At 40.5% G+C, this 26,352-nt stretch overlaps 1 protein-coding gene across 2 annotated transcripts in view; it reads left to right on the plus strand.

Annotated features, from left to right (window-relative positions):
- The first annotated feature begins 352 nt into the window (after positions 1 to 352).
- LOC139370090 (zinc finger protein ZFP2-like) overlaps positions 353 to 26,352 on the plus strand; it is a 46,521-nt gene continuing 20,521 nt past the window's right edge. Inside the window, exons 1-4 of one of the 2 annotated variants that reach the window (XM_071109407.1) lie at positions 353 to 800; positions 1,244 to 1,341; positions 1,499 to 1,646; positions 8,284 to 10,006. In XM_071109407.1, the coding sequence (XP_070965508.1) occupies positions 584 to 800; positions 1,244 to 1,341; positions 1,499 to 1,646; positions 8,284 to 9,230 (1,410 nt within the window). In that variant the 5' untranslated portion in view covers positions 353 to 583 and the 3' untranslated portion in view covers positions 9,231 to 10,006. Of the gene's footprint in view, positions 801 to 1,243; positions 1,342 to 1,498; positions 1,647 to 8,283; positions 10,007 to 26,352 lie in introns of those variants that run through there. The other variant, XM_071109406.1, reaches the window with a different exon arrangement.

The raw sequence follows: 26,352 nt of genomic DNA on the forward strand, positions 1-26,352 counted from the left end.
TATAGAGCGTGGCTTTAAGGGAAGAGTATGGTCACATCTAGACAAAAACGATTGTGAAAAATTAACAGAGTAAATGTGTATAAACACACTTCCTATTCATAGAAGTATTTATTCATCATCTACATATTCATATTACGCTTTTACGTCTGTGTACAGGAAAGTAGTAGTTGTATGACGAAAGAGAAAATGCATCAGCTTATTGTTAAATGATTATGACGTTCTTTCCAATACAAAAAGTGTAGTAACTATTGTTTCCAAACTGCGTTACCCACTCCAGCCAGCAGATGGCGACGAGCGTCTTTCAGGTGATGCTTCTTTCGTGACGTATAATGGACTGGACGGACGCTTCTTCAGGAACAACAAGGCGCCAACTCTTTCAACGACGTCGGTAGCTTGCTAGCCAACATAAAACTGAAAGATTGACGTTTTAGACCATGCTAATGTACATTATCTAATCTCAGTGTTTTAAACGATTTTCGGTTAACGTATCAACTGGTTCAATTTGCAAACGTGTTAAAGATTGATACTGAGCCTAGCACTAGGCTAGACGCTAATGCTAGCTAGCTAGCTAACATCCCTGACCATGAGCTCACTAAACTACTCCTCCCTTACTAATGAAGAGGGGGTCTGCTGTATGGAGAAAGAATCTTTCAGAATGAAAAAGGAGGAAGAGGAGGCTGTTATAGTGAAAGAAGAGAAAGAACAGTTTAGAGAGGAAGATGATGCTTTCTCAATAAAGGTGAAGGAGGAAGACGTTTTGGGAGTGAAAGAGGAAGAGACAGAATATCAGATTAACACCAGTGAGTACTGTCTTCAACAGGGTCACAAACTATGCCGTTGTTGAACTAATGTGTGGTTTTAAAGTGGCATTCTACTGAAGTTCTACAATTGAATATGTTGTTCAGTACTATATAAATTGTTAAAGGGTCAATCTGCCATTGGTTCATATATTTTAGGGACTTTTCAATTAGATGTATTGAATTCTCCATGTGGCCTATATTGAAGTTCCCCTTATCTAGTATAACAGGCTTTTAAAATTCTATATTGGTGCATATTTTCTACTTAAAATAACAAAGGCCACCCATTTTGTGGAACGACCCTTTTACATTTGCATCACAAACAATATTTTAGGAAATCATGATGAAAGTGGCCATTTTAGACATATGCATGCCTCTTGTAAGACTCTATGATTGCAATAGATGGTCATAAGTTTACCATCTGTTTGATGTTCTCATTCACACAGGAGAGACACATGACTATCGTGGATCCTCTGGGAAGCCTCAACAACATCCTGATGCTGACGAGGAAGAGAAGAGTCTCTCCAGATCAGAACACCAGATGGTACAGCTTGGTCTGGTCTAGCATACAGCTTGGTCTGGTCTAGCATACAGCTTTCTCTATTGGGGTCTGGGCTGGGTTTCTGTAGAGCACTTCATGACAACAGTGACATCAGCATCCATAATGATGTGCGTCTGTGTCCCCTCTTTATGGTTACCAGGACAACGCTAGCCCTTCCACCCTCTCGGAGTCCCCGTGTCATGCCTCTCCTGTTAGCACCTTGCTGCTGGTGGACTCCAGGAAAACAATGGGGCTGAGTGGAACTGTGGGAGGAGGAGAAGAGAGGAAAGGATCAGATTTGACTCAAAGTAAGTGCTGTAGTTTAGTTTGAACAAATAAATAGATATATTCATTGGTATCTGTTACCACGACAACCAGCTGAGTTCTGTTCGTTGTCAGGAAGATAGACTGGTGGATATGGATGTTATGAATATCATAACACTGAAAAAGGATTCTGCCAATGAAAAGAGAGAAATCAGTAGACCATATAGAACCTTGATTAAAGTCAGCTTTGGAGAGAAAGTTTCAAGATGATCCAATGTAAGGTGCTTGTTTTACAAAAACTTTTTCTCAAAACATTATGGATGTTACATTGCCTGTCCCAGTCAACCCCCCTATCTTTACTAGACTGTAGAACAGGCAAACTAAACTCAAGACACTGTTAATTAATAAACTAATACTGGAGGAAAGCTGTGATCAGGCTGCCTACTCAAGAGAAAGCTTCGAACTGTAACCAGTGCCTGCAACCTGGTTCAGGTTATCAATCAACCTACCAGGGTAGTTACAAACAGTACAGAAATTGAATCAACATATTTTGATCATATCTTTACTATTGCTGCAGAAATGTGTTTGAAAGCAGTATCCAAATTCATCGGCTGTTGTGATCACAATATAGTAGTCATATCTAGGACAACCAAAGTTCCAAAAGGCTGGGCCTAATATTCTATATAAGAGGTCATACAATTGTTTGTGGTGATTCCTATGTTGTTGATGTTATTAGGTTGTTTATTTTCACAGTAATTAACTCACGGACACTAGAGAAGCTTTAACCAAGTTTAATTATTCCCAAAGGTTCTGTACATCTGTAATTCAGACAACCCAACATTTGTTCCATCCAGATATATATCCCACTTAAGACACTCCTCCTTCTCTCCAATCCTTACATCTTATGGTTCCACAGGAAGAGAGTTTAGAGGGTAACAGGATACCAGACCTTTATCTCCCTGATGAGAATCTGTCCTGACCTCAACCTCTCCTTCATCTAATCCACAGATGTTCGTCTGCCTCCCCTGTTTCACACTTTGCTCTCCTTTCGTCCACCCAACACATTCCAAAGCCACCTGTCTTTCTTCAGAGAACCATTAACTTCTGACATAACAGCCAGTCTCTTTCACTTCCTATCACTTCTTTAATGTCTCCATGTTCAAAGTTTGGCCGATTCCAACAATGAAAACAATATTTGTTGGTCCGTGGTGTGTAATGACGAGCAACCAGACGCTGCCCTTGACACATTTATGAAATTGCTTATCCCAGTTACTAATAAGCAAGCACCCATTAAGAAAATGACAAAAAACTGTTAAATCCACGTGGATTGATGAGGAATTTAAAAATGGTATGATGAAGAGGGAGGCAAAAGAGATGGCATATAGGTCTGGCTGAATAACTGATTGGCAAACCTATTGCAAATTGAGAAATCATGTGACTAAACTGAATAAAAAGAAGAAACTACACTATGAAACAAAGATAAATGACATGAAGAATGATTGTAAAAAGCTTTGGAACACCATCAATTGAATTTTGGGTCAAAAAATCAACAATGGCATGGTGTCTGACAACGTGGATGGAAAATGATTGAGGATAATAGCGGCCGATATTGCCAGTTCTATTCGCATTATCTTCAATTTAAGCCCACTAGAAAGTGTGTTCCCTAGTGAGACAGCATAGGATAACACAGCATTATCGGCATAATTCATCGTTCAGCTTTGTCTCCTAAAACATGATAGTTTTCTCAAACTCAGAACCATAAACCAATCCTCCAGGCATATATCAAATCCATCCTATCTTGTCAAGATCACAGAGACACACTGACTGGCACACAGACATTGTGGAGCCAAGAGATACACGCTTGACCTCTCCCCTCTCTCCTGCCCAAACAACTTAGTCTTGACATAGAACAGATACTGCAACCCCGCCACAGTATTATACAAAAATAACATTCTGATGAGAAGTAACTTACTTATATGATGAATATAAAACATCTTACCTATGTTACCAACCAATTCTGATTATTCCCCAACACCTGTCTAACAGAACACAGTGTTCTTTAATGGAAGCCTGTACAACAAAATCAAGGTAGAATCAGGAATTCCCCAGGGCAGCTGTTTGGCACCTTCTTTTTTCAATCTTTACCAACAACATGCCAGTGACATTTAAGTAAAGCCAGTGTGTCTATGTATGCGGATGACTCAACACTGTACACGTCAGCTACTGCAACGACTGAAATGACTGCAACATTTAACATAGAGCTGCAGTTAGTTTGAGAATGGGTGGCAAGGAATAAGTTAGTCCTAAATATTTCTGATCACCTTAAGTTACATGGCCTACTACGCTAATTCTGTAGCGGTGGGGGGTAAATATGAAGATTTTGTTGGTGCGCCAGGCAGGTATTAACTCTAGTTATTAAAGTTAGTTATTACCTATTATAACATTGTTATTATTATTATTAAATATTATTAAATCTGAAAGGATGAGAGTAGAATAGATAGTGATGCTTCCAGACACATTCTAAACATGGTGGAGACTTAGAGGACTGTAGCATCTAATGATGAAGCATTATGGAGTCTTAAAGGAGGACTGTAGCATCTAATGATGAACCATTATGGAGTCTTAAAGGAGGACTGTAGCATCATGAGGTAGTCACCGGGAATTCATTTCAATTAACATGTGTGCCTTTTTTAGAAGTTGAGTTGTGGAATTTCTTTCCTTATAACCTGTTTGGGATAGGGAGCAGTATTTTCACGTCTGGATGAAAAGCGTTCCCAAAGTAAACTACCTGCTACCTGCCCAGAAGCTAGGATATGCATATAATTGGTAGGTTTGGATAGAAAACACTCTAAAGTTTCTAAAACTGTTAAAATAATGTCTGTGTGTATATCATAACTTATTTGGCAGGTGAAACCCCGAGGACAAACCATCCAGGAGGAATTTTTTGTTGTTGAGGTGACTCTGTTTTCAAATGGTTTTGTGTGGCACTTGGTTGCAGTTCCTATTGCTTCCACTAGATGTCAACAGTCTTTAGAAATTGGTTGATGTTTTTCTTTAGAGAAATGAAGAAGTTCGGCTATTCAGAACGAGGGTCCAGCCTAGTGCTCTCTAATGTTTTGATGCGCGCTCCAGGTCACGCGCTTCACGTTGTTTTTATCCGGTATTGAACACAGTTTATCCCATCTTAAATTTTCTCGATTATTTACGTTTTAAAATACCTAAAGTTGGATTAGGAAAGTTGTTTCAAATGTTTGGACAGCATTTATAGGTATCGTATTAGATATTTTGTAGTCATGCTGGGCGAGTTGGAACCAGTGTCTTTTTTAAATCAAACGCGCCAAATAAATTGACATTTTGGAGATATAACAACGAAATTAATCGAACAAAAGGACCATTTGTGATGTTTATGGGACATATTGGAGTGCCAAAAGAAGAAGCTCTTCAAAGGTAAGGCACGAATTATATCATTATTTCTGAGGTTTGTGTCGTGCCTGGCGGGTTGAAATATGATTGTCATGTGTTTGTTTGATGGGGTGCTGTCCTCAGATAATCGCATGGTTCGCTTTTGCCGTAAAGCCTTTTTGAAATATGACACGGTGGCTAGATTAACAAGAAGTTAAGCTTTGCACTTGTGAATGCATGAAAGTTAAATATTTCTAATAAATAAAAAAATACTTTGCACTCGGCAATTTCACAGGATGTTGTCAACGTTCCGCTAGCAGGTTTTATTGTGTTTTAACCTTTTGGAACTACTCCTCCCGGATCCGGGAGAATTGTCATCAACTACACTAATTAGCATAACGCAACGGACAAAAAATCTTACTAGAAAATATTCATGAAATCACAAGTGAAATATAGTGAAACACAGCTTAGGTCTTTTGTTAATCACCCTGTCATCTCAGATTTTGAAATTATGCTTTACAGCCAAAGCAAGACAAGCATTTGTGTAAGTTTATCGATAGCCTAGCATACTATTATGTCCAGCTAGCAGCAGGGAGCTTGGTCACGAAAATCAGAAAAGCAATCAAATTCAATCGTTTACCTTTGATGAGCTTCGGATGTTTTCACCCACGAGACTCCCAGTGAGACAGCAAATGTTAATTTTGTTCCATAAAGATGATTTTTTATAGCCAAAATACCTCTGTTTATTCTTCACGTTTTGTTGAGAAAAAAACTCAAAATTAGATCCATAATACCGACAGAAACATGGCAAACCTTTTTTATAATCAATCCTCAAGGTGTTTTTCAAATATCTACTTGATAATATATCAACCAGGACAATTGGCTTTTCACGAGGAGCGAGAGGCACAATGGCCGCCTTTGTCTATTACGCACAAATCAATCTGAGAGCCACCACCTGACCACTGACGCAATGTTGTCGTTCACGCTCATTTTTCAAAATAAAAACCTGAAACTATGTCTAGTGACTGTAGACACATTAGGGAAGCTATAGAAAAATGAATCTGGTTGATATCCCTTTCAATGGTCAATAGGGATGCATAGGAACGCAGAGGTTTCAAAAACGAGAGTCACTTCCTGATTGGATTTTTCTCAGGCTTTCGCTTCCAATATCAGTTCTGTTATATTCACAGACAATATTTTTACAGTGTTGGAAATGTTTGTGTTTTCTATCCTAAGCTGTCAATTATATGCATATTCTAGCACCTGGTCCTGAGAAATAGCCCGTTTGAACGTTATTTTTCCAAAAATGAAAATAGTGCCCCCTAGTTTCAAGAGTTAATGTGCTATAACAGGTTTTAATGTATTTGAGCCAATCAGTTGTGTTGTGACATGGTATACAGAAGATAGCCCTATTGGGTAAAAGATGAAGTCCATATTATGTCAAGAACAGCTCAAATAAGCAAAGAGAAACAACAGACCATCATTACTTTAAGGACCACCACAAGAATGGAAGACCCAGAGTTACTTCTGATGCATAAGTTCATTAGAGTTACCAGCCTTAGAAATTGCAGCCCAAATAAATGCTTCACAAAGTTCAAGTAACAGACACATCTCAACATCATCGGTTCAGAGGAGACTGCGTGAATCAGGCCTTCATGGTCGAATTGCTGCAAGAAAACCACTACTAAAGGACACCAATAATAAGAAGAGACTTGCTTGGGCCAAGAAACACGAGCAATGGACATTAGACCGGTGGATATCTGTCCTTGGGTCTGATGAGTCCAAATTTGAGATTTTGGGATCCGAGCGTCATGTCTTTGTGAGACGAGGAGTAGATGAACATATTTATCTCCGCATGTGTGGTTCCCACCGTGAAGCATGGAGGAGGAGATGTGATGGTGTGCGGGTGCTTTGCTATTGACAATGTCAGTGATTTATTTATTCAAGTCACACCTAACTGCAGCTATATGCCATCCCATCTGGTTTGGGCTTAGTCCCACTGTCATTTGTTTTTCAACAGGACAATGACCCAACACACCTCCAGGCTGTGTAAGAGCTATTTAACCAAGATGGAGTGCTGCATCAGATGACCTGGCCTCGACCTCACCCAAATCGAGATGGTTTGGGATTAGTTGGATCGCAGAGTGAGGGAAAAGCAGCTTACAAGTTCTCAGCATATATGGGAACTCCTACAAGACTGTTGGAAAAGGATTCCAGGTGAAGCTGGTTGAGAGAAAGCAAGTGTGGCAACTTTTGAAGAATAAAATATATACTTTATTTTAACACTTGTGGTTACTACATGATTCCATGTGTTTTTTAATAATTTTGATGTCTTCTCCATTATTTTACTATGTAGAAAATAGTAAAAATAAAGAAAAACCCTTGAATGAGTAGGTGAGTCCAAACTTTTGACTGGTACTGTACATTCAATTCCCTGACAACAGCTCCAGTGGACATTCCTGCAGTCAGCATGCCAATTGCCCGCTCCCTCAGAGATCTGTGGCATTGTTGTGTGACCAAACTGCACATTTTCGAGTAGCCTTTTATTACCCCCAGCACAGGGTGCACCTGTGTAACAACCACGCTGTTCAATCAGCTTCTTGATATGCCACACCTGTCAGGTGGATGGATTATCTTGGCAAAGAATAAATGTTGACTAACAGGGATGTAAAAAATTCTGCAATCTTTTTTTTCAGCTCATGAAACATCCAACACTTTACATGTTGCGTTTATATTTTTGTTTATTGTTGTTACTATCAGTTTTAGGAACATTTACCCAAAATATGACATCAGCAATAATCAAAATGTTGAAAATCTGTGAATGTCTAAATAAGAAATTGGTCCAATTAAACAGCAATGTGTCGAACCCTTTCAACAACGGGGAGATGTTACTGATGTGCTTTGTATCTGCGACGTAAAAACAAGTTTGACTTCCCCACAAAATTACTTCTTTAGTTATTTTATGTTTAAGGAAGTGTGTAGGTCACATTCTGTATCATACAGCTATGAATGTTATATATTTAGAACCACCTGTTCAATTGGAATCCAGTGACGTCTGTGTCTTCAGTGTCCTAGAACTGTCTAGGTATTTGTGTTCTGACTTGTAAAACAGGATGAATAAAATAAGTAATGTAAACATAGCAGTAATTACCAGGAAGCTCTACAAAACTGGCCTCAGGTTATTGAGAGATCTGATTTAGGATTTACCCTCGGAGCAAGGTTGTTGTATCATGTGGTTTCATTCGGGTCTCTATTTAAAAATAACACTATCTTTGGCAGGAGAAAGACCAGACTCAGAGGAACTAGAGCCAGGGATGACCAAACCAGCAAGACGACACCAGTGCTCCCAGTGTGGACAGCGTTTCAACCAAAAAGCAACCCTGAAACAACACGAGAGAATACACACAGGAGAGAAGCCTTACCACTGCTCCCAGTGTGGAAAGAGTTTTTACAATTTAGGGAACCTGAAACAACATGAGAGAATACACACAGGGGAGAAGCCTTACCACTGCTCCCAGTGTGGAAGGTGTTTCAACCAATCGGGGACGCTGAAACAACATGAGAGAATACACACAGGAGAGAAGCCTTACCACTGCTCCCAATGTGGAAGGTGTTTCAACCACTCGGGGGCGCTGAAACAACACGAGAGAATACACACAGGAGAGAAGCCTTACCACTGCTCCCAGTGTGGAAAGTGTTTCAACCAGTCAGGGAAGCTGAAACAGCATGAGAGAATACACACAGGAGAGAAGCCTTACCACTGCTCCCAGTGTGGAAAGAGTTTTTACGATTTAGGGAACCTGAAACAACATGAGAGAATACACACAGGAGAGAAGCCTTACCACTGCTCCCAATGTGGAAAGTGTTTCAGCCATTCGGGGAAGCTGGAACAGCATGAGAGAATACACACTGGAGAGAAGCCTTACCACTGCTCCCATTGTGGAAAGTGTTTCATCCGTTCGGGGGAGCTGGAACAGCATGAGAGAATACACACAGGAGAGAAGCCTTACCACTGCTCCCAGTTTGGAAAGAGTTTCAACCGGAAAGCATGCCTGAACCAACACGAGAGAATACACACAGGAGAGAAGCCTTACCACTGCTCCCATTGTGGAAAGCGTTTCAACCAGAGAGGACCCCTGAAAAAACATGAGAATACACACAGGAGAGAAGCCTTACCACTGCTCCCAGGGTGCAAACCATTTGCCCATTTAGGAAGCCTGAAATAACACATTAGACTGCACACAAAGGAGAAGACTTAGAAAAGCTCAGACTGTGGGAAAACATATTACTCATAAGTCACTTAAACATCATTAGAGAATCCACACAGGAGAGAGAAATGACTTCTCTTAGCGTGTATGTTGATATTTCACATCACATTGACTTAAAATTCATCAGAGAACATACATAGTGCTCCCGTTGTCTTATATTGTTGACTGACAATGTGTTTACCTGTCTTTACCATATGAAATGAAATGGTACAGGGTATACTCAAACATATATTTGTTTGTTTTTATTAGAAAACATGAAGTGAATATGGAGTCTGTCAGTTTGAATATAAAGAAGATCAGGTTCCTTTTTTAAACTCTTTGTGTTTATCTGGGTGTGTCATTCCTCCAGCACTACAGATAATCAAGTGATATTTGGATGTGATGCATTTGTTCCATTGTTGACATTTGCATTGTTGGCCCACTGATGATTTAATGAAATGAAAATGTTCAGACTCTGTAATGGAAAATGTTAATTGTTTGTGTGTCGACATAACTGAGTATGTGACTAACCTTGTGAAACTGTATTATAAGCTCCTGTTCTTGGGAGTATCATCCTGTGTTGCAAACCAATTTGCACCTGTGTCCTTGTATGAATAAAGTCCCGCCCAGGAACAGGAAACTATAAAGATATGTGCTAATCACCCAATGCTTCAGGAATTCAGACTGTCTACACTGCGCTGTGTAACTCTGTTTGTTATTCTCTCTGAGCTCAGAAATAAAGAATCTTGGTTTGACTTGGACTCCAGCAGATCCTGATTTTATAATATCCACCACAACTCTCCCACAGATTGCTGTTTATCATTGTCTCAATGAAGAGTTCCTCTTTCGACTTTCCTGGGGGCATTTACAACGCTCCCACTGGTTGAATAAACATTGTTACCCGATTGATGAGATTATTATGGATGAGAGCAATTATTTTATTTGTCAAATGGCAACCAGAATAAGACCCTCAAAATGCATTGGAATTGAGCATCAAGCTCATCACATGTATTTTCACCACCCTGTGAAGTTCATAACTTATTTCATCTGTAGCCTAATAAACTACATGGTTTTCCAAGTTTTAGAGGGAGGACCACACAACATATCATCACGTGACTCCAAGTTAACTAAGACATGATGGTTATTATATAAATATTTGTACATAAAGGAGTTTCCACCTCCATTTCTCACTAAAACGTTTTTACTGACACAACCCACCATGTCAAACGAACTAACTGTCTGTCGCCATTTACAAAAATGTTCAGGCATAACCTGTTTCCGTCAGCCCAGTCATTACTTTTGAAATGGTTGGATCAATATCCACCTTCATGATATGGATGAAGCCTGATTTGGAATGTCTGAGTAGTTCTATATGATGTCATAATTCACCCCTCTGATAATCAAGTGATATTTGGAATGTATGAGTAGTTCTATCTGATGTCATAATTCACCCCTCTGATAATCAAGTGATATTTGGAATGTATGATAGTGATACATTTGTTACTTACAGGGCACCACTACCCCTGACCAGCTGAATGCAGGTGGGCTCTCCTGTCAACATGGGGCTCCTGCTGCAGGTAGCCTAGCGGTTAACAGTGTTGGGCCAGTAACTGAAAGATCCCTTGTTTGAATCCCAGAGAGGACTAGGTGGAAAATCTGTCAATGTGCCCTTGAGGGCTGCAACAGGAGCCTCATGTTGACAGGAGAGCCCACCTGCACTCAGCTGGCCAGGTGTCTTAACAGGAACAAGCTTGGCACACCTGTATTTTTTCCCATTCTTCTCTGCAGATCCTCTCAACCTCTGTCAGGTTGGATGGGGAGCGTCGCTGCACAGCTATTTTCAGGTCTCTCCAGAGATGTTCGATCGGGTTCAAGTCCAGGCTCTGGCTGGGCCACACAAGGACATTCAGAGACTTGTCCCGAAGCCACTTCTGCGTTGTCCTTTGTCTGTGTTCTTAGGGTTGTTGTCCTGTTGGAAGGTGAACCTTTGCCCCAGTCTGAGGTCCTGCGTGCTCTGGAGCAGGTTTTCATCAATTATCTCTCTGTACTTTATTTTTATTTTATTTATTTATTATTGAACCTTTATTTAACTTGGCAAGTCAGTTAAGAACAAATTCTTATTTACAACGGCGGCCAACCAAAAGGCAAAAGGCCTCCTATGGTGGCTGGGATTCAAAACAAGGATACATCCCTAGCCAAGGCCCTTCTTCAGTGGCTTCTTCCTTGCTGAGCGGCCTTTCAGGTTATGTTGAAATAGGACTCATTTTACAATGGATATAGATATTTTTGTACCTGTTTCCTCCAGCATCTTCACAAGGTCCTTTGCTGTTGTTCTGGGACTGGTTTGCACTTTTCGCACCAACGTATGTTGATCTCTAGGAGACAGAACAAGTCTCCTTCCTGAGCGGTATGACGGCTGTGTGGTCCCATGGTGTTTATACTTGCATATACTATAGTTTGTCAACAAGACATTTGTGGAGTGGTTTAAAACCGAGTTTTAATGACTCCAACCTAAGCGTATGTAAACATCCTCCACATTGACTCGGTACTGGTACCTCCTGTATATAGCCTCCACATTGACTCTGTACTGGTACCCCCTGTATATAGTCTCCACATTGACTCGGTACTGGTACCTCCTGTATATAGCCTCCACATTGACTCTGTACTGGTACCCCCTGTATATAGTCTCCACATTGACTCGGAACTGGTACCTCCTGTATATAGTCTCCACATTGACTCGGTACTGGTACCCCCTGTATATTGTCTCCACATTGACTCTGTACTGGTACCCCCCGTATATAGTCTCCACATTGACTCTGTACTGGTACCTCCTGTATATTGACTCTGTACTGGTACCTCCTGTATATAGCCTCCACATTGACTCTGTACTGGTACCCCCTGTATATAGTCTCCACATTGACTCTGTACTGGTACCTCCTGTATATAGCCTCCACATTGACTCTGTACTGGTACCCCCTGTATATAGTCTCCACATTGACTCGGTACTGGTACCCCCTGTATATTGTCTCCACATTGACTCTGTACTGGTACCTCCTCTATATATATCCTCTGATTGAGAACCAATCTAGGCAACCATAGACTTACCTAGACACCTAACATGAACACAACCCCATAAATCAAATAAACCCCTAGACAAGACGAAACACATAAATCACCCATGTCACACCCTGGCCTAACCAAAATAATAAAGAAAACAAAGATAACTAAGGACAGGGCGTGACAATACCCCCCCCCCCCCCCCCCCCAAAGGTGCGGACTCCCGGCTGCACACCTAAACCCATAGGAGAGGGTCTGGGTGGGCGTCTGTCCACTGTGGCGGGACGTGGACGCCACTCTACCATAGTCTTAGTCCGCTTTCCTAGCGTCATTTGAGTGGCGACCCTCGCCGCCGACCTTGGCCTAGTAACCCTAACAAAGGGCCCACTCAGGCCTGAGCTACCCCTCGGTACTGAGCTACTTTTTAAAACTTTTTATTTAGGGAATATTTTCTTAACCCTTATTTTTCTTATCTACGTTGTTGGTTAAGGGCTTGTCAGTAAGCATTTCACGTTAAGATCTACACCTGTTGTATTCAGCGCATGTGACAAATAATATTTGATTGTAACTAAATATGAAGTATGTCAGTTTCAATGTTACGGTCTTTGATTCAATTATATTTCTGAAACTCAGGCTGTGTGTGTTTATCTGTGTCATTCCTTGATCATTCCTTGTGGTTCCGTAGCTCAGTTGGTGAAGTATAGTGCTTGTTAAACCAGGGTAGTGGGTTTGATTCCTGGGAACACCCATATGTAATGTGTTTGCACACATGACTGCAAATCCCTTTGGATAAAAGTGTCTGCTAAATGGCAAATATATATATATCCACTCAGAACAGCCTCAATTCGTCGGGGCATGGACTCTACAAGGTGTCGAAAGCATTCCACAGGGATGCTGGCCCATGTTGACTCCAATGCTTCCCACAAATGTGTCAAATTGGCTGGGTGTCCTTTGGGTGCAGTGGGGTCTCCTCAGAGGAGGAAGGGGAGGACCATCGTCCTCAGTTATTTTCAGAAAAATTAAAATGGTAAAATATTTAAAAGTGGTCCTTTTTAGATAAAACCATACTAAATATAATCACGTCACCAAATAATTTATTAAAACATATTATTTTGCATCCTCCATCCTCCTCTGGGTACATTGACTTCAATACAAAACCTAGGAGGCTCATGGTTCTCAAGCCCTTCCATAGACTTACACAGTAATTATGACAACTTCCGGAGGACGTCCTCCAACCTATCAGAGCTCTTGCAGCATGAACTGACATGATGTCCAACCAATGAAAGGATCAAAGAATGTATCTAGTACTGAAAGCATAAGCTACAGCTAGCTAGCACTGCAGTGCATAACATGTGGTGAGTAGTTGACTAAAAGAGATAAAAATACAATAGTTGAACAGTTTTGAACAAATTATTTTATTCCAAAATGAAGGAGAAGCGAGAGAGAGATATTTCGTCATTTATTTTCCACTTTCATTTTCACTTACTTAGCTAGCAAATGCAGCTATCTAGTTTAGTCTACTCAAACACTTGGCTCAAACAGAGGGATGCTATGTTAGCTAGCTGGCTATGACTATCCAACACAACACTGGAACTTTTCCAAGTCAAGGGAAGCTTTTGGTTTTACTAATTTATTGCCACTGGGACCCGCCAAGGTAAGTGCTAAACTGCTTACTGACTGTACACTGTAACGTTACTGCATGATTGTAGCAGGTTTACTAACGAGTTAGTTCTATTAGCTCTGTTGACTATGATGTTACTTTAGCTAATATGGTGACAACAATGTAAGCTGTGTGTAGCAGTTATGAAATGGTTTGGCTTGGAAAGGTTTTTTCGCCTGGTGACATACAGCTGATGTGTTGTGCATTGAAGTACAGAAACAAAGGGAGAAGGTGATAAGAGGAGAGCACATAGATGCAAGAAGGAATACAACGTGTCTGTAATGAAAGTGAACTGTGTTTTTGCATGATCAGGGGTGTATTCATTCCGCCGATTCTGTTGACAAACGTTTAAATGGAACAAAACGGGGATAAACATACCTGAATTTGTCCAGTGATATCTCTATTTCAGCTAGATGCAGGCGAGAGTGTGCAAGGCAGTATTGAATGTGTCACTGTCTGTTAACCTGTCTCCCCCTTCATCTACACGGATTGAAGTGGATTTAACTAGTGACATCAGTAAGGGATCATAGCTTTAGCCTGGATTCACCTAGTCTTTCTAAGTCATGGAAGGAGCAGCTGTTCTTAATGTTTTGTCTACCCAGTGTAAAGCACTACAGATAATCAAGTGCTATTTGCATGTGATGCATTTGTTCTGTTGTTTACAGGATGATTTGTATCTTATAGAGCGTGGCTTTAAGGGAATAGTATGGTCACATGTAGATAAAAAAGAATGTGAAAAATTAACAGAGAAAATGTATATCAACACACTACCTATTCATAGAAGTATTTATTAATCATCTACATATTCATATTGAGCTTCTACGTCTGTGTACAGGAACGTATTATTTGAAAGAGAAAATATATCAGCTTATTGTTAAATAATTATGACGTTCTTTCCAATACAAAAAGTGTTGTAACTATTGTTTCCAAACTGCGTTACCCACTCCAGTCAGCAGATGGCGATGAGCGTCTTTCAGGTGATGATTCTTCCGTGACGTATAATGGACTGGCCGGGACCCTTCTTCAGGAACAACAAGGCGCCAACTCTTCCAACCACGTCGGTAGCTTGCTAGCCAACATAAAAGTGAAAGATTGACGCTTTAGACCATGTTAATGTACATTATCTAATCTCAGTGTTTTAAACACAGTTCTGTTGACGTATTAACTGGTTAATTGTAACCTAATTTGCAAACTTGTTAAAGATTGATGCTGAGCCTAGCACTAGGCTAGTCGCTAATGCTAACTAGCTAGCTAACATCCCTGACCATGAGCTCATTAAAGTACTCATCCCCTGCTAAAGAAGAGGAGGTCTGCTGTTTGGAGAAAGAAGTTCTGGCGCTGAACATTGAAGAAGAGGATGAGGTTACAGTGAAAGAAGAGAAAGAAGCTTTTAGAATGAAAAAGGAGGAAGATGAGGCTGTTATAGTGAAGGAAGAAGATGCTGTTATAGTGGAAGAACATTTCAGAATGAAAAAGGAGGAAGAGGAGACTGTTATAGTGAAGGAAGAAGATGCTGTTATAGTGGAAGAACATTTCAGAATGAAAAAGGAGGAAGAGGAGGCTGTTATAGTGATAGAAGAGAAAGAACCGTTTAGAGAGGAACAGGATGATATCTCAATAAAGGTGAAGGAGGAAGACGTTTTTGGAGTGAAAGAGGAAGAGACAGAATATCAGATTAACACCAGTGAGTACTGTCTTCAACAGGGACACAAACTATGCCGTTGTTGAACTAATGTGTGGTTTTAAAGTGGCATTCTACTGAAGTTCTACACTTGAATATGTTGTTCAGTACTGTAGGAATTGTTAAAGGGTCGATCTGCCATTGGTTCATATATTTTAGGGACTTTTCAATTAGATGTATTGAATTCTCCATGTTGTCTATATTAAAGTTCCCCTCATCTAGTATAACAGGCTTTTAAAATTCAATATTGAAGCATATGTTCTACTTAAAATATCAAAGGGAGTTTACTACTCATTTTGATGTTCTCATTAACACAGGAGAGAGACATGACTATGGTGGATCCTCTGGGGAGCCTCAACAACATCCTGATGCTGACGAGGCAGAGAAGAGTCTCTCCAGATCAGAACACCAGATGGTACAGCTTGGTCTGGACGAGCAAACAGCTTTCTCTCGCTTGTGGGCTGGGTTTCTGTAAAGCACTTTATGACAACAGTGACATCAGCATCCATAATGATGTGCGTCTGTGTCCCCTCTTTATGGTTAGCAGGACAACACTTGCCCTTCCTCCCTCCCGGAGTCCCTGTATCGTGCCTCTCCCGGTAGCACCTTACTGCTGGGTATGAAGAGGTTGTCTGTGCTGCTGGTGGACTGCAGGAAAACAACAGGGCTGAGTGGAACTGTGAGAGGAGGAGAAGAGAAGAAAGGATCAGATTTGACACATCAAAGTAAGTGCTGTAGTTTAGTTTGAACAAATACAATAGATCTGCCCACTGGTATCTGTTACCAGGATAACCAGCAGAGTTCTGTTAGTTGACAGGAAGTTAGAGTAGTGTATATGGATGTAATGAATATCATAACACTGAAAAAGGATTCTGCCAATGAAAAGAGAGAAACCAATTGACCATATAAAACCTTGATGAAAGTTAGCTTTAGAGAGAAACCAATAGACCATATAAAACCTTGATGAAAGTTAGCTTTAGAGAGGAACCAATAGACCATATTGATGAAAGTTAGCTTTAGAGAGAACGTTTCAAGATGATCCAATGTAAGGTGCTTGTTTTACAAAAACTTTTCCTTAAAACATTATGGATGTTACATTGCCTGTCCCAGTCAACGCGGCTATCTTTAAAAGACTGTAGAACAGGCAAACTAAACTCAAGACTTTGGTCATTAATTAACTAGTACTGAAGAAAAGCTGTGATCAGGCTGCCCACTCAAGCAAAAGCTTCGAACTGTAACCAGTGCCGGCAACCTGGTTCAGGTTATCAATCAACCTACCAGGGTAGTGACAAACAGTAGAGGAATGAAATCATCAACATGGTTTGATCATATCTTTACTAATGCTGCAGAAATGGGTTTTAAAGCAGTATCCAGATCCACCAGATGTAGTGATAACAATATAGGAGCCATGTCTAGGAAAACCACCGTTCCAAAGGCTGGGACTAATATTGTGTATAAGAGGTCATACATTTTTTTGTAGTGATTCCTATGTTGTTGATGTAAATAATATTTGTTGGTCCGTGGTGTGTAATGATGGGCAACCAGACACTGCCCTTGACACATTTGAAACTGCTTATCCCAGTTACTAATAAGCAGCGCCCATTAAGAAAATGACTGCAAAAACGGTTGAATCCACATGAATTGATGAGGAATTAAAAAATGGTATGATGAAGAGGGAGGCAAAAGAGATGGCATATAGGTCTGGCTGAATAACTGATTGGCAAACCTATTGCAAATTGAGACATCATTTGACTAAACTGAATAAAAAGAAGAAAGTACACAATGAAACAAAGATAAATTACATGAAGAATGATAGTAAAAATCTTTGGAGCATCTTCAATGAAATTTTGCGCAAATAAAATCAACAATGACAAGTCACTGGTGTCTGACAATGTGGATGGAAAATTGAGGATAATAGCGGCCGATATTGCCATTCCTATTTGCCTTGTCTTTAATTTAAGTCTACTAGAAAGTGTGTACCCTCAGGCCTGGAGGGAAGCTAAAGTCATTCCACTACCCAAGAATAGTAAAGCTGCCTTTACTGGCTTAAATAGCCGACCAATCAGCCTGTTACCAACCCTAAAAAATGGTATTTGACCAGATACACTGCTATTTTACATTAAACAAATATAGACTTTTAGCTTATAGGGAAGTTCATTCAACAAGCACAGCACTTACAAATGACTGACTGGCTGAGAGAAATTGATGATAAAAATGGCTTTACACCCCCTGCTATATTGTGGATAAAGAGTTTTTCTTTGAAAATGTAACCTTTATTTAACTAGGCAAGTCAGTTAAGAACAAATTATTTTTTTCAATGATGGCCTAGGACTGCCTTGTTCAGGGGCAGAACGACAGAGTTTTACCTTGTCAACTCGGGGATTCGATCCAGCAATCTTTCGGTTACTGGCCTACCGCTCTAACCACTAGGCTACCTGCCGCCCCAGAGCTACCTGTCTAACGGAACACAAAGAGTGTTCTTTAATGGAAGCCTGTACAACAAAATCAAGGTAGAATCAGGAATTCCCCAGGGCAGCTGTTTTGCACTCACTTTTTTCAATCTTTACCAACAACATGCCAGTGACATTTGAGTAAAGCCCGTGTGTCTATGTATGCGGATGACTCAACACTATACACGTCAGCTACTACAGCGACTGAAATGACTGCAACACTTAACATAGAGCTGCAGTTAGTTTCAGAATGGGTGGCAAGGAATACATATTTCTGATTACCTTAAGTTACATGGCCTACTACGCTAATTCTGTAGCGGTATTGTTAGAGGGGGGTAAATATGAAGATTTTGTTGGTGCGCCAGGCAGGTATTAACCCTAGTTATTAAAGTTAGTTATTACCTATTATAACATTATTATTATTATTATTATTAAATATTATTAAAACTGAAAGGATGAGAGTAGAATAGATAGAGTAGCGCTTCCAGACACATTCTAAACATGATGGAGACGTAAAGGAGGACTGTAACAGCTAATGATGAAACATTATGGAGTCTTAAAGGAGGACTGTAGCATCTAATGATGAAACATTATGGAGTCTTAAAGGAGGACTGTAGCATCTAATGATGAAACATTATGGAGTCTTAGAGGACTGTAGCATCTAATGATGAAACATTATGGAGTCTTAAAGGAGGCCTGTAGCATCTAATGATGAAACATTATGGAGTCTTAAAGGAGGACTGTAGCATCTAATGATGAAACATTATGGAGTCTTAAAGGAGGACTGTAGCATCTATTGATGAAACATTATGGAGTCTTAAAGGAGGACTGTAGCATCTAATGATGAAACATTATGGAGTCTTAAAGGAGGACTGTAGCATCTAATGATGAAACATTATGGAGTCTTAAAGGAGGACTGTAGCATCTAATGATGAAACATTATGGAGTCTGAAAGGAGGACTGTAGCATCTAATGATGAAACATTATGGAGTCTTAAAGGAGGACTGTAGCATCTAATGATGAAACATTATGGAGTCTTAAAGGAGGACTGTAGCATCTAATGATGAAACATTATGGAGTCTTAAAGGTGCCCCCTAGTTTCAAGAGTTAATGTGCCATAACCGGTTTTAATGTGTTTGAGCCAATCAGTTGTGTTGTGACAAGGTAGGGGGGTATACAGAAGATAGCCCTATTGGGTTAAAGACGAAGTCCATATTATGTCAAGAACAGCTCAAATATGCAAAGAGAAGCAACTGTCCATCATTACTTTAACCTTTCTGATCTCCCCATCCCGGATCCGGGATCGTGAATACAGACTCAAGCTCATTACCATAACGCAACGTTAACTATTCATGAAAATCGCAAATGAAATGAAATAAATATGCTAGCTCTCAAGCTTAGCCTTTTGTTAACAACACTGTCATCTCAGATTTTCAAAATATGCTTCTCAACCATTGCAAAACAAGCATTTGTGTAACAGTACTGATGGCTAACGTAGCATTTAGCGTAGCATTTAGCATTAGCATTCAGCTGGCAACATTTACACAAAAAAACAGAAAAGCATTCAAATAAAATCATTTACCTTTGAAGAACTTCAGATGTTTTCAATGAGGAGACTCTCAGATAGCAAATGTTCAGTTTTTCCTGAAAGATTATTTGTTTAGGACAAATCGCTCCGTTTTCTGCGTCACGTTTAGCTACGAAAAAACCCCTGTATCCAGGATTGTGTAAATCTATCAGCAAGCTCATTAGCATAACACAACATTAACTATTCATGAAAATGGCTAATGAAATGAATCTATTTGCTCTCAAGCTTAGCCTTTTGTTAACAACACTGTCATCTCAGATTTTCAAAATATGCTTTTGAACCATAGCTAAACAAGCATTTGTGTAAGAGTATTGATAGCCTAGCATTGCATTAAGCCTGGCATTCAGCACGCAACATTTTCCACAAAAAAACATAAAAGCATTCAAATAAAATAATTTACCTTTGAAGAACTTCAGATGTTTCCAATGAGGAGACTCTGTTAGATAGCAAATGTTCCGTTTTTACAAAAAATATTATTTGTGTCGACTAATCACTCCGTTTTGTTCATCACGTTTGGGTAAGAAAAAAGAAAAAAGAAAAAAAAGTCATTTAAACGCTTTTTTTCCAAATTAACTCCATAATATCGACAGAAACATGGCAAACGATGTTTAGAATCAATCCTCAAGGTGTTTTTCACATATCTATCGACAATAAAATCCATCGTGGCAGTTTACTTTCAATTCTGAAGAAATGGAACGCGCATGGACTTACTGATTACGCACACAGGACACCGGGCGGGACACCAGGTAAATGTAGTTTCTTATGGTCAATCTTCCAATGATATGCCTACAAACACGTCACAATGCTGCAGACACCTCGGGGAATATACAGAAAGCGCAGGCTCATTCCTGGCGCATTCACAGCCATATAAGGAGACATTGGAACACAGCGCCTTCAGAATCCGGGGCATTTCCTGTATGAAACATCATCTTGGTTTCGCCTGTTGCATTAGTTCTGGGGCACGCACAGATAATATCTTTGCAGTTTTGGAGACGTCAGAGTTGTGTCTTTCCAAGGCTGTCAATTCCATGCATAGTCGAGCATCTTTTCGTGACAAAATATTGCGCTTAAAACGGGCACGTCTTTTTATCCAATAATGACACAGCGCCCCTATAGGTTCAAGAGGTTAAGGACCACCACAATAATGGAAGACCCAGAGTTACTTCTGGTGCATAAGTTCATTAGAGTTACCAGACTTAGAAATTGCAGCCCAAATAAATGCTTCACAAAGTTCAAGCAAGGGACACATCTCAACATCATCGGTTCAGAGGAGACTGCGTGAATCAGGCCTTCATGGTCGAATTTCTGCAAGGAAACCACTACTAAAGGACACCAATAAGAAGAAGAGACTTGCTTGGGCCAAGAAACATGAGCAATGGACATTAGACCGGTGGATATCTGTCCTTGGGTCTGATGAGTCCAAATGTGAGATTTTTGGTTCCGAGCGTCATGTCTTTGTGAGACGAGGAGTAGATGAACAGATTATCTCTGCATGTGTGGTTCCCACCGTGAAGCATGGAGGAGGAGACGTGATGGTGTGCAGGTGCTTTGCTATTGACAATGTCAGTGATTTATTTATTCAAGTCACACTTAACCAGCATGACTACCACAGCATTCTGCAGCCATCCCATCTGGTTTGGGCTTAGTCCCACTGTCAATTGTGTTTCAACAGGACAATGACCCAACACACCTCCAGGCTGTGTAAGAGCTATTTGACCAAGATGGAGTGCTGCATCAGATGACCTGGCCTCGACCTCACCCAAATCGAGATGGTTTGGGATTAGTTGGATCGCAGAGTGAAGGAAAAGCAGCCTACAAGTTCTCAGCATATATGGAACTCCTACAAGACTGTTGGAAAAGGATTCCAGGTGAAGCTGGTTGAGAGAAAGCAAGGGTGGCAACTTTTGAAGAATAAAATATATATTTTGATTTAACACTTGTGGTTACTACATGATTCCATGTGTTTTTTAATCATTTTGATGTCTTTATTATTCTACAATGTAGAAAATAGTAAAAATTAAGAAAAACCCTTGAATGAGTAGGTGAGTCCAACCTTTTGACTGGTACTGTACATTCAATTCCGTAACAGCTCCAGTGGACATTCCTGCAGTCAGCATGCCAATTGCCCGCTCCCTCAGAGATCTGTGGCATTGTTGTGTGACCAAACTGCACATTTTCGAGTAGCCTTTTATTACCCCCAGCACAGGGTGCACCTGTGTAACAATCACGCTGTTCAATCAGCTTCTTGATATGCCACACCTGTTAGGTGGATGGATTATCTTGGCAAAGAATAAATGTTGACTAACAGGGATGTAAAAAATTCTGCAATCTTTTTTTTCATCTCATGAAACATCCAACACTTTACATGTTGCGTTTATATTTTTGTTTATTGTAGTTACTATCAGTTTTAGGAACATTTACCCAAATACTTCACCTTATTTTTTACTTTACCCAAAATATGACATCAGCGATAATCAAAATGTTGAAAATCTGTGAATGTCTAAATAAGAAATTGGTCCAATTAAACAGCAATGTGTCGAACCCTTTCAACAACGGGGAGATGTTACTGATGTGCTTTGTATCTGCGACGTAAAAACAAGTTTGACTTCCACACAAAATTACTTCTTTAGTTATTTTATGTTTAAGGAAGTGTGTAGGTCACATTATGTATCATACAGCTATGAATGTTATATATTTAGAACCACCTGTTCAATTTGAATCCAGCGACGTCTCTGTCTTCAGTGTCCTAGAACTGTCTAGGTTTTTGTGTTCTGACTTGTAAAACAGGATGAATAAAATAAGTAATGTAAAAATAACACTGTATTTGGCAGGAGAAAGACCAGACTCAGAGGAACCAGAGCCAGGGACGTCCAAACCAGCAAGACGACACCAGTGCTCCCACTGTGGAAAGAGTTTTAACCATAAAGCACACCTGAAACAACACGAGATAATACACACAGGGGAGAAACCTTACCACTGCTCCCAGTGCGGGAAGAGTTTCGTCCGTTTGGGGGAGCTGAAACAACATGAGAGAATACACACAAGAGAGAAGCCTTACCGCTGCTCCCAGTGTGGAAAGAGTTTCAACCATTCAGGGACGCTGAAACAGCATGAGAGAATACACACAGGAAAGAAGCCTTACCACTGCTCCCATTGCGGGAAGAGTTTCAACCGGAAAACATACCTGAACCAACACGAGAGAATACACACAGGAGAGAAGCCTTACCACTGCTCCCAATGTGGAAGTTGTTTCGTCTGTCCAGGGGATCTGAAACAACATGAGAGAATACACACAGGAGAGAAGCCTTACCACTGCTCCCAGTGTGGAAAGAGTTTCAACCGGAAAGCATGCCTGAACCAACACGAGAGAATACACACAGGAGAGAAGCCTTACCACTGCTCCCACTGTGGAAAGTGTTTCGTCTGAGGGGAGCTACGAGAGAATACACACAGGAGAGAAGCCTTACCACTGCTCCCAGTGTGGAAAGAGTTTTAACAATTTAGGGAACCTGAAACGACATGAGAGAATACACATAGGAGAGAAGCCTTATCACTGCTCCCAGTGTGGAAAGAGTTTTAACAATTTAGGGTACCTGAAACATCATCAGAGAATACACACAGGTGAGAAGCCTTACCACTGCTCCCAGTGTGGAAAGTGTTTCAACCGGTCAGGGGGGCTGAAACGACACGAGAGAATACACACAGGGGAGAAGCCTTTCCACTCCTCCCAGGGTGCAAAGCTTTTGCCCAACACATGAGACTGCACACAGAGGAGAATGCTTAGAAAAGGCCAGACTGTGAGAAAACATATTACTCATAACAGTCACTTAAACGTCTTTAGAGAATCCACACAGGAGAGAGAATGACTTCTCTTAGCGTGTATATTGATATTTCACATCACATTGACTTAAAATTCATCAGAGAACACACACAGTGCTCCCGTTGTCTTATATTGTACACTGACAATGTGTTTACCTGTTTTTACCATATTAAATTGTTTCTTCCAATTATTGATAAACATGTACCTGTTAAGAAACTGACTGTTAGAACTGTTAAGGCTCCATGGATTGATCAGGAATTTAAAAACTGTATGGTCATTGGTAAAAATAGAAAAGAGTTGAGGTCCTGGAAAGAGTTTTAACCAGAAAGGACACCTGAACCAACAGGGGAAAATACACACAGGGGAGAAGCCTTAACACTGCTTAACACTGCGATTTGGTTGGGTTGTGTATCGGAGGACGCATGACTTTGACCTTCGTCTTTCCCGAGCCCGTACGGGAGTTGTAGCGATGAGACAAGATTGTAGCTACTAACAATTAGATACCACGATATTGGGGAGAAAAAGGGAGGTAAAATTAAACATTTTTAAAAATTAAAACACATGAGACTGCACACAGGGGAGAAGCTTTACCACTGCTCCCAGTGTGCAAAGCGTTTGCCCATTTAGGAAGCCTGAAAGAATACATGAGAAGGCTTACAAAATACTCAGACTGTGGGAAAACATATTACTCATCACAATCACTTCAACGTCATAAGAGAGTTAGTTAGTTTCACCACCCTGTGAAGTTCATAACTTATTTCATCTGTAGCCTAATAAACTACATGGGTTCCCGAATCGTAGTGGGAGGACCACACAAGATATCATCACGTGACTCCAAGTTAACTAAGATGTGATGGTTGTTATATAAATATTTGCGCATCAAAGAGTTTCCACTGCCATTTCTTGCTTAAACATTTTTACTGACACAAAAAGACAAACAAATTGTCAAACGAAGTAACAAAATGTCACCATTTATAAAAGTGTACAGGCATATCCTGTTTCCATCAGCCCGGTCATTACTTTTGAAATGGTTGGATCAATATCCACCTTCATGATGTGGATGAAGCCTGATTTGGAATGTCTGAGTAGTTCTATATGATGTCATAATTCACCCCTCTGATAATCAAGTGATATTTGGAATGTCTGAGTAGTTCTATCTGATGTCATAATACACCCCTCTGATAGTGATACATTTGCTCCATTGTTTCCATGTCAGTTGGTTTCCCACTCTGATGATTTATATCTGACAGAGGGGCTTTAAATGAATAGTACGATGACATCTTAGTGGGGCTTGAAATAAATAGGATTATTCATCATAAACTCCTATAGCAACAATACACTGCAGCTTTGACATCAACATGAGAATGGTCTGATGGGTGGTGCTACTCTATAGGTAAGGCTGTTCAATATGAATGTTCAAATAGTCCCCTCTAGCCGGCCTCTGCCCAGTATCCTGCCCTGAACTTAGTCACTGTTACTAGCCGTCTACCACCCAGTACTCCACCCTGTATTCTAGTCAAGGCTCATCCTATATAACTACTGCTGTACACACCTTTTATATTCATATACGGTCCATAATGTCTAGACACACCATCATATACATTGTAAACCAACTGTATATATTTATATTCCAGACTCTGACATTCCTCGTTCTACCATTTCTATATTTCTAAATCCTTAAAATGAATTGTAGGGAAAATCAGTAGGTCACACAAATGACTATTTCTAAACAAAGATAATAGACAAGTAGAATGGGAGAGGTTTCTTATACTATCTATACTTACTCGGTGAAGAGACTCCAGGGACGGAGATGAAGGCTGTAGGAATGAAGATCAGACAGTGAAGAGACTCCAGGGATGGTGATGAAGGCTGTAGGAATGAAGATCAGACAGTGAAGAGACTCCAGGGATGGAGATGAAGGCTGTAGGAATGAAGATCAGACAGTGAAGAGACTCCAGGGATGGTGATGAAGGCTGTAGGAATGAAGATCAGTCAGTGAAGAGACTCCAGGGACGGAGATGAAGGCTGTAGGAATGAAGATCAGTCAGCAATACTGGTCCTGTGGTCAGGTGGGGGAGTGGTCGATCCAGCCAATGATTGTGAGGAAGCATGCAGGGAACAGGCTCCTTTCTACTACCATTCTGGGGTCTGGATACATGCCAACAAAGACCACAACTGCTTCAAACAATGAGAGTGGCTACCATTGACCACCACACTTTCTTTCATAACCAGGAAGCCCATGTTGAGCTAGCAGTGTTCCCACTATGGAAGAGGGAGCAGGATGCATTCATCCAGTCTCTCAGAAAACCATGTTGAGTCAGCAGTGTTCTCACGATGGAAGAGGGAGCAGGAAGACGTCATCCAGGGACAAGGACAAAGGTGCAGATCTGGTGTTAGTAGCTGATGACAGAAGTGACAGCCTGGACAAACAGCAAAGTTTGACGCCATCAGTGTTGTTGAGCAGAGAATCAACCAGATTGATTCACAGTCAGTGTTGTTGAGCAGAGAATCAACCAGATTGATTCACAGTCAGTGTTGTTGAGCAGAGAATCAACTAGATTGATTCACAGTCAGTGTTGTTGAGCTGAGAATCAACCAGAGAATCAACTAGATTGATTCACAGTCAGTGTTGTTGAGCAGAGAATCAACCAGATTGATTCACAGTCAGTGTTGTTGAGCAGAGAATCAACCAGATTGATTCACAGTCAGTGTTGTTGAGCAGAGAATCAACCAGAGAATCAACTAGATTGATTCACAGTCAGTGTTGTTGAGCAGAGAATCAACCAGATTGATTCACAGTCAGTGTTGTTGAGCAGAGAATCAACCAGAGAATCAACCAGAGAAT

This window comes from Oncorhynchus clarkii, chromosome 17, assembly GCF_045791955.1.
Source record: "Oncorhynchus clarkii lewisi isolate Uvic-CL-2024 chromosome 17, UVic_Ocla_1.0, whole genome shotgun sequence".
Taxonomy (NCBI): domain Eukaryota; kingdom Metazoa; phylum Chordata; class Actinopteri; order Salmoniformes; family Salmonidae; genus Oncorhynchus; species Oncorhynchus clarkii.